The 9,862-nt window shown below is 35.4% G+C and overlaps 1 protein-coding gene across 1 annotated transcript in view; it reads left to right on the top strand.

Annotated features, from left to right (window-relative positions):
- SCN7A (sodium voltage-gated channel alpha subunit 7) overlaps positions 1-9,855 on the top strand; it is a 74,463-nt gene extending 64,608 nt beyond the window's left edge. Inside the window, exons 19-24 of the mRNA XM_023516362.1 lie at positions 1,010-1,288; positions 2,024-2,077; positions 2,443-2,580; positions 4,784-4,888; positions 5,355-5,625; positions 8,394-9,855. Coding sequence (XP_023372130.1) covers positions 1,010-1,288; positions 2,024-2,077; positions 2,443-2,580; positions 4,784-4,888; positions 5,355-5,625; positions 8,394-9,460 — 1,914 coding nt within the window. The 3' untranslated portion in view covers positions 9,461-9,855. The remainder of the gene's footprint in view (positions 1-1,009; positions 1,289-2,023; positions 2,078-2,442; positions 2,581-4,783; positions 4,889-5,354; positions 5,626-8,393) is intronic.
- The last annotated feature ends 7 nt before the right edge of the window (positions 9,856-9,862 follow it).

Here is a 9,862-nt window from a genome sequence, read left to right as displayed (position 1 = left end):
TAACATATTAATCTATAGATAGACAACTATAGAATATAAGCAAGAAAGCACAACCATAAATAATAATGATGATAAATAATGATAGTTGAGAGAAGGGAAGGTTAGAATGGTACGAAAGAGAATTAGTGGTACTTCAGGGAGAATAAATGAAAGATGGAAGGTCAGGGGAGGGAAATAAAAAGTAAATAATAAGTGAAAGAGAAATAAATAGCATAAATATTGAAAATATTCTATTGAATGTAGCAATTTATCATAACATCTTCAGAAGAATGCTAAGAGCAAACATCTGATTTTAGTATTAAATAGTGAACACTGTAGCATGAAAGAAGACAGTGATTATAGACTGTTGCTGGTGTTCAAGTTTAAGTAGTTTATTTTTATCCCAACCTTTCTACTCTGGAGTGACTCACCTATGACACAGAATGGTTAAGGAAGGAGATTGAGGCTTTGTGAATATAGCAGCCCATTCAGTGTTTCCTGAAATGATCTCTTCCCTTGGTCTCACTGACAGTACAAACTCTTGACCTTCTGATTCCCCCAATTTCTTCACCGTGTCTGCAAGCTTATTCTTCCTAAGGTCAGAATCCTCAAGACAGTTCTAGTCCCAGTCCCTCTCATTTATATGCTGTCTAGGTAATTCCATACATTCACACAGTTCAATTGTCTTGAATTATCATTTTTGGCACAATATAGGAAGTCAATGAATGTGTCAAGTCAGTGAAAAAATTATGTATTCTAATGTTTGCACTAATCAACTCTGTTACCGTTTAACAATTTTTTAGTACAACAATTTGGGGACTATCTGTATTTTTAAAGTATTATTTATCAAAATTGGATTGCTGTTTAAGTTATTCCACTACTAGGATATTGGCTATTAAATCTTTATATACGGCATTTACTGTCTTCTCAGTATGATATGATCCCAATTTGTATTTCCACTTTTATCAAAAATTAAAATACGTCCACATTTCTTACCGTATGTTTACATGTTCATTTCTTTACATGCCAGGTGGTTGTGAAAGCTTTGATAAAAACAACTTTTCCAGCTTTGAACGTGTTTCTTGTCTGCCTTCTGATCTGGCTGGCTTTTAGTATCATGGGAGTAAACTTATTTGCTGGCAAGTTCTATGAATGCATTGACCCAACCAGTGGAGAAAGGTTTCCTGTATCTAAAGTCGCGAATAAAAGTGAATGTGAAGGCCTTGTGTTTAATGAATCTGTGCCATGGAAAAATGCAAAACTGAACTTTGATAATGTTGGAAATGGTTTCCTTTCTCTGCTTCAAGTAGTGAGTACACATTTAACTTTCTTTTATCAATTATACATTCATCCATATTGTAGGCTGACTGTAAAGGACAAAATGTGAATGATGAATATATTTCATTATAAAATATTTTGGCAATTGGTAGATAATTCTTAGGGACATGCCATAGTAGGCTCATCTGGACAGACAAGAGTAAAATATAGTCCCTGACCCTATAGGGACACAAAGTGAAGGTGAAGCTAGAGCTGACAGAGGAAATGCAGGTATTGGCCAAAACTCTTTTTATCATCATTGATCAGGTAATAGGGGTCACAATTTTTCAGTCCAACTCAGTTGACTACTTTCTTTTTTCCTATTTTACTGCTTTAAGGAATGGTAACTCAGTGATCCACTATCTAACAGATTTGAAAATATGGGCCATTCCTCCAGTCTTCCCCACAGGAAAGCACATGTGTAACAGCTACAAATAGCCATGACAAAAATAGGTGTTTATTTAATATTCAGCCATCTATCTCCCTATTGCTCTATTTACACTCTCTTAAAATATTTTATTAACTACAAATAAACTAAATATTTAAACAGTTGTTAACAGACAGTATAATAAGAAAATGTTAAAGATCCTGATTACACAGTATATTGAAGTATGGCACTACTATCAAATGATTTACCATATTAGTAACAAATTGAGTTCTTACTTTTTATGTGCCATGAAGCTTCAATTTCCATACGAATTGCAAACACATCTTTTTTTTTTTACAGGCAACATTCAATGGGTGGATTGATATTATGAATTCAGCAGTTGATTCTGTTGAAGTAAGTACAATATAATTTTAAGTCATTGTTAAGGTTCGAGCAAAGTCATTTTTGTAATACAATCACAGGACAGCAACAATAATTAATAGAAATCAAATACATTTCAGATTGGGTGTTTGTGGGCGGTGAAATCCTTCCAGGGTTATAGTGATTTAGGTCTAGTAGAGCCATTTGAGGCATTACCAGACTTTTCAAAAATGATTAAATCAATGAAATAAACTTTAAAGTCCAAATAATGATACCATCTTAACCAGAAAGGAAAACAGTACCTCAAAAAGCAATGTTGGATTTTCTTGTTATACATCGTTTTATAAATCTTAATTTTAAATGTCAATATCAATAATTTGTTATTTTTTAAATTCTAGATAGATATGCAGCCAGATTTTGAATTCAGCATCTATATGTATTGTTACTTCATCAACTTTATTATATTTGGATTATTTATCCCTTTGAGTATGCTGATCAGTGTTATTATTACAAGTTTCAACAAGTATAAAATACAGATAAGTATATTCCTTATTTTTTCATCCATGTCTGAGAAAATAAAATATATTTGTAAACATTTCCTGCTTCAAATCATCGGCTTTATAATCACTAAAATGTTGTTTTATCTAATACATATCTTTAAAAATTATTACTATTCCTGCGCATTGATGAATATGGCCGAAATGCTCATCTTTCCTTTGCCTTCTGTATTCAAAATATGCACAGACAAATGTAAAAGTTAAAAATAACAAGGACATGCTTTAAATAATGGTGTTCTAAAATAAATAATTAAGCATTATTGTGTGTCTTCACAAATACATGAAGAGATCAAGGAAAAAATACCCTTTTACTCTCTGATATATTCAAAATCTTTAGAGTCATAATCAGGATGGACATCTTTTTATGTTAGAGTAACTTTTTCTGCTAGAAATAGAGCAATAAATCCTCATTAGACAGCCTAAAGAGAAGTAATAGACGTGATCGTACACAATAGAGAATTCAGAGGCAGATTGGAACCAGAACTGCTTCGTGCCATTTCTACATAAAGACTCCCTCCACAAATGCAAAGGCCTCAAAGGACATCTAAATCCACGTACTTTAACCGTGGAAACCTGCACTCTATAGGGTATGAGAAACTTTCAAAAAATCGAAAGAAAGAAAGAATAGTTTGATTTGAAATTCTGTTTTCAGCTATTAGCAATTTCTGTATGGTAGTCCCCCTTTATCCACCTAGGATATATTTCAAGGCTTTCAGTAGATACCTGAAATGACTGTGGACACACCTATCTCAATTGCTGTCAATCAGAGCACATTTCCACTCATGTTAAGATGCCTTTTACACCTTAACTAAGCACTTCCCACATACTGGGATGTAACTTTTACAGTTTGAGATATGACAGAAAAACTAGCAAACATTTCTTTTTCCTTCGTAATATTTTCATGGATACAACATTCATCCTTACTGTATATTTCAGCAACCTCAGCATACAATTTTTTCCTTTCCTTATTAAGTTGAGAATTTTTACCTTTTCACTTTAAAAAAAAAAAAAAAACACTTTATGGCTTTTCTTTCACATATCCAAATTGCCAGCATCACGACCCTTGCACTTTGAGGTCATGATTAAGTGAAGTGGGAGTTCCTTGAACACAAATTCTGGGATACCATGAAATTATCCAATAACCTGGCTGACACTGAAGTAACTAAGGGACAGGGTGGCTAGAGTGGATATATGGATATATGGAAAAAGGAAGAATTCACATCTTGAGCAAAAAAAAGTGTTCTTGCTACTCAGAGTGACATGCAATTTTAAACTTATGAATTCTTTATTTCTAGAATTTTCTGTTTAATATTTTTGGTTCATAGCTGACCATGGGTAACTAAAACTGTAGAAAGTGAAACTCCAGATAATGTGGCATCGCCGTAGACCACTCTGAGTCTCCCCTACTCAGGTGGAAGTATAGAGTTCACTGATCAAATCTGGTTTTGATCGGATGTTTCAGCTTCCCAGGGGCTTCAACTCAATGGGATAACATCCTAGGAATTACTTCTAGGCTTTAAATTGGTGACCTCTGTCCCCTTTAAGTAACCAGGTCCTGATTTAGGGCAGTAACAATTCCCAATTCCTAGTTTAACATGACATTACTTCTTTTACTTATTTCGTATAAGATAATGAAGTGAACTCTAGAAACACAAATATGAATAAACCATAGACGGTGCTGTGAAGAAGTAAGCACCAGGTACTTTTAGAATAATTGCAAAAATTACCTTCTTATAGTATTTGGAAAATAAAGCAGTATATGCATACATAGATGACCTCTATTATTTATTCTTGCTTATTAAAAGGCATAAATCTACCTTTAGCTATTGAGTTAAACCTATGGTAGTAAACCTTTTCCAGGTGCCCACTGCTGTTTCTTTTTGGTCCCTTTTTAATAAGAGGTAGGCTCAGTAGCATGGAAAGTGCAAAGAGGGTTGGCCACCAACAGGAGAGCACACCAAAAATGATCAAACACCCATCATTATCCGCATGAGATTCATGTGTGTTCTATGTGGATTTGGGAACAGAAAGACATGTTCCAAGACAATTTATTCCTCACAGATACACTTTTTAGAAAGGTTTAAGTCAATAATTCCCATGATGAGTTTTGTAAAATGCATAGTACTGTAAGGGAAATTTGGAATAAGTGGGTTTTTAATATCTTTTCCTTTCATTTCTTTACCAGGGAGGCCCAAATATCTTTATAACAGGACAACAGAGGAAACAGTACCGTGTGCTGAAGAAGCTGATGTGTGAAGACTCTCAAAGACCAATACCTCGCCCCAGAGTAAGAAAACATTGAGAAATATTGGATGATTCAAAAAAACTTTCTTTTATATTCTTTTTTTTTTTTAAATAAAAGGATGTTTAAAATTTGAATAGCTGGTAGTAGTGGCACACACCTGTAGTCCCAGCTAATCAGGAGGCTGAGGCAGGAAGACAACTGGATCCCAGGAGCTGGAAGCCAGCCTGGGCAACCTATCAAGACCTCGTGTCTGAAAATAGAAAAAAGAAAGAAGGAAAAAAGAAACACTAACAAATGCTTTTGACAAAATTTATAAAATATGCTCCTTGGCAAAAATTTTAGTGGTCATTTTTTTTTAATTTGTTTTGACTATGTGCTATCATTACAGTTTGGTAAAAATGTAAGCCCTCTCCTATTCTCCTCTTTATGCTAGAAGGAAATGTATAGAAGCTAAAGACTGTGTGTGTATATGACTAATAAGACGATTATACCTATTTTTTGTCCACAGAATAAGTTTCAAGGATTCATTTTTGACTTGGTAACAAATCCTGTCTTTAATGTCATCATTATGGTTATTATCTGTCTCCACACAATAATCCTTATGATACAAAGTGATGAACAGGGTCCTGAAAAGGAAATTGCTTTCTACTGGATTAACTCAACTGTTGTCATGCTCTATGCTATAGAATGTGTACTGAAGCTCATCTCTTTTCATTGTTATTATTTCACCATTGGATGGAACATTTTTGATTTTATGGTTGTCATTTTCTCCACTACAGGTAAGATTTTGTTTAGTTGAATTTTCAGTTGTAGTAACATTAATTCAGTCAAGCTCTTATAGTAAATGTCTCTTGAGATATAGTTGCATAATTAGTGAAACAGTTAGGGATCCTTTTTATTCCCCAAAGGAATGCCACATATTTTTATAGATTTTCTATCACAAGGCACCAAATAAGTGCTTAGTTTCTCTTTCAATACATAGCATACTCATAAATTAGTTTCCTAGGATGACACTAGAAGGGTCTTTTTTTTCTGAGAATAATATAAGCTTTTAAGTTCACTATTTTTTTCTTCTTGTCTCTGAAACTATTTACAACTTTTACAACATCGGAGTTTTAGTTTAATAAATGTTTAACTGGTTTAATAAATGTTTCACTGGTTTTCTTTTACTTTACTTTTTACTTTACAAATATAGAAGGTGACAAAAATGTATACACAGGTGAAGAAAGGAAAATACTCAAGTCATGTTTGACTTCTGTGATTACAAGAGATCGAAGATGACAATATATGAGATCACAAATGCTATCGCATATACTGAGCATTATAATTTTAATACAGGTTTTCCTTTCTTAAAATGTATGTGCATTTTTTGCACCCTCTATACTTTTGATATCTTTGTGAATATTTGCTATATGCAAATAATTTAGTAGTAAACAAGATAAGCAAATTTCTGCATACACATAGTTTATAGCCTATTAAAGGATGTAGATTTTAATACCATGCTATTGTTAAGGTTATGGTAGGGGCAGTACAGGGCACTACAGCAGCATAACCAAAGAAAAGCATGTCATTGGTACGTACAGGTCAGAGAAAACTCTGTGGAAGAAGCAAAATCTAAATAGAAACTTAATTGAATGAAGAGATAGCCAAGCAAAGAATTTAGGATCAAGAAGTGTCAGGTGGAAAGAAGTTTATTGTCTGCCTCCCCATAACACACATACCAGAATGTAAGCCCCATGAGAGTAGGGACAGTATTTAAGAGTTTACTGCGTCAAGCCCTACTCTACATATTCAGCGGAGCAAAGCATAAGTACACTATTTTCCCTGTTGTACTATAAGAAAAGCCACGTGTTCAGTTGATGGTTGAAGCCAGCAACTAACTACTGAGTGAAAATTACAAGAATCTTGATAGAAATGTACATGAATACAAGAGAGGAGCTAGTAGGATTTATGGAATTAAAGAGCCCTGTGAGATTGAAGTGGAAGTTACTTACTCAGAGAGCTAGAAGGAAAAAAGAATTGCATTTAGAAAGAAAGTTGTTGAATTTGGAGTTTCAAAAATTTAGGTGTCCTGGGTCTAGAATGTGGTCACAGATTTGGATGACTGAAATAAAGTGATGGATTATAAAATTTGACAAGTCCAAAGACTGAGAGCCTAGCCTTTGGGTTGTTGATGATGAGGACTGAGGTAGAATCAGAAACACTGGGCCAATGACTGACATCTTCACTGAGGACAAGTGAGGAGCGAGCAAATCACCAAGCCAAGGGAAGGGAGGCGTGGTCCCCGTGAACAGTGTGGTCTACAGAGTGCCAGAGTGCCAGTGTTTGTTTCCAGAGTGCCAGTGTTTGTTTATAAAAATTGTGGGAAGGAGAAGTGTCCAGAAATCATATTGGAAAGAAAGATATTTCTTCCATCAATCTACTCTGAAGAATGTGAAACAATGAAGAATGTACTGCCCATACTTAAGAGGGTTATAAGAGAAAAAATGTCCTCAAGATAGAGTCAGGCTTTAGATAAAAAAAGGAGGTTAAAAAAGTTGATGATGATATGAAGAAATTTATTAGCAATTAAATGATAACACCTACATAATGGGAGCATTGGAAATCTGAGGAGAAATGAGAATTTGGGTCCAGATAAAAGATTCACTAAAGCATTGTGGTGATAAAAGTATTGATAGGCTAGAACATTGCAGAGATTGCCATTGCAGGCAGTGAGCTAAGGTTAACAGAAACGGGAGGCCTAATCCTTGTGGACTCAGCAAACATACATCTTATTTAAAAGGCCTCATGAGACTCTCTCTCCTTCACCAACTTCTCAACTTAAAATGACCCACACTTTCTCCAGGAATTCCAGAGAATATTCTATGCTTCTTACAGAAATTATAATTTTTCCTTGTTTGATAGTGATCCCTTTACTTACTTCCATGCTTCCCTCATTCACCTACCACTGCTACAAAAAAGTTCTAAGCAAAGAAGCAGTTATTCAATTCACATTCAAAGCTTCTGGGGTCAAAAATACTATTTATGAAATAAATAAATTAAGTTCCAATTTATGATTCATTAAACTCCAGACAACTTTTAACTATATTTATCAATCAGGTTTTTTTGCTCTGTTACAATAGTTTCAAATGTCTATTCTTACTAGTTTCTAAATTATAAGGTCTTTGAAGACAGAAACCATGTTATTCACCCCTGCATATTTGCATGGTTTTTATTAGGCATTCAGTAAAGGGGACATTGAACTCAATTTCTTGATACAACAGCAATCAGAAAAAATTATGATTTTTGTCCTATATTATGGCATGAGGTCATCTGTGATTCTGGAATTATTAGATCTATAATATCATTAGGTGAAAAAGAGAATTCTCTTCCAGTTTTGCTACATACCCTGAGCATTGACACAATTAGTATATAGCTAACTCTTAAATGGGAGAGATTATTAAAAGATTAATAAAATAGTAAAAAGTGCATAATGATTTATACTCTTCTACAGACAGGTGTATCTGAATAATTTTTAACTTTATTGCCTCCTTTATCTTTTCACAAGGACTACTTCTGCCTATGACAGTAGGATACTCCATTGTGCCTCCTTCACTTGTGCAACTGATACTCCTCGCACGGATCGTTCACGTCCTGCGCCTTGGAAAAGGACCCAAGGTGTTTCATGATCTGATGCTTCCCTTCGTGCTGTCCCTCCCAGCACTGTTGAACATCGGTCTTCTCATCTTCCTGCTCATGTTTGTCTACGCCATCTGTGGGATGTACAACTTTGCCTATGTTAAAAAGGAAGCTGGAATTAATGATGTGTCTAATTTTGAAACCTTTGTCAGCAGTATGCTCTGCCTTTTTCAAGTTACAATATTTGCCGGATGGGATGGGATGCTGAAGGCAATTTTCAGAAGTGAGTGGTCTGACTGTGATCCTGATAAAATTAACCCGGGAACTCAGGTTCGGGGAGACTGTGGTAGCCCCTCCGTTGGGATTTTGTATTTTGTCAGTTACATCCTCCTGTCATGGCTGGTCATTGTCAACATGTACATTGTTGTGGTCATGGAGTTTTTAAATATTTCTTCTAAGAAAAAGGTTAAAACCTTAAGTGAAGACGATTTTAAGAGATTCTTTCAGGTGTGGAAGCGGTTTGACCCTGATAGGACCCAGTACATAGACTCTAGCAAGCTTTCAGACTTTGCGGCCTCTCTTGATCCTCCTCTTTTCATGGCAAAACCAAACAAGAGCCAGCTCCTTGCTTTGGATCTCCCCATGGCTGTTGGAGACAGGATTCATTGCCTTGACATCTTACTCGCTTTTACAAAGAGAGTCGTGGGCAACGATGCGAGGGTGGAGAAAGTCCTTTCAGAGATAGAATCAGGGTTTCTGTTAGCCAATCCTTTTAAGATCACATACGAGCCAATTACAAGTACTCTGAAACGAAAACAAGAGGCCGTTTCAGCAAGGATCATTCAGCGTGCTTATAAAAATTACCGCTTGAGGCAACAGGACAAAAATACAATAGATATCCGTAAGATAGACGCAGATAGAGATGTCCAAGCTCCCAAAGAAGGTGTCTACTCTGACAAAGCTGAGGAAAAGTCAACTGTTCAAAGCCAGAGCTAATCCCACTTGCCACCTCTGTACCTTCTTCTTATAGCTCCAAACGTGGATGCTAAAAGTGTAAATCAGAAATTAAAGCAAAGATCGGAGAAAGCAGAGGTAATAATCACTTATTTGTGAGCCACGGGAGTTAAGCTTGTGTTCATAAGACTCTGTGCTGAATTCACTTTTTAGCACTATGCATTCAGTCTAATCAAACAGGAAATGCAACTCCATATCACTGCAATGATTTCATGTGGCCTGAGGTTCCCATTTGGCAATCCAATGTTTGTTCTCCCTATGTGGCATATGGTGTGCCCCTCTTCTAGAGAATAGGGGAAGGTGATGAGAGAGATTAGCAAGAAAAGGGCCCTCCTTCTATATTTTATTTCTAATTTAGTGGGCTTCCAGGCTCACTACTATTAG

Source organism: Otolemur garnettii, unplaced genomic scaffold (genome assembly GCF_000181295.1).
Source record: "Otolemur garnettii isolate 467f Iridium unplaced genomic scaffold, OtoGar3 scaffold00090, whole genome shotgun sequence".
Taxonomy (NCBI): domain Eukaryota; kingdom Metazoa; phylum Chordata; class Mammalia; order Primates; family Galagidae; genus Otolemur; species Otolemur garnettii.
The sequence above is the reverse complement of the archived record's forward strand: the minus strand, read 5'-3'. Positions and strand labels throughout refer to the sequence as shown.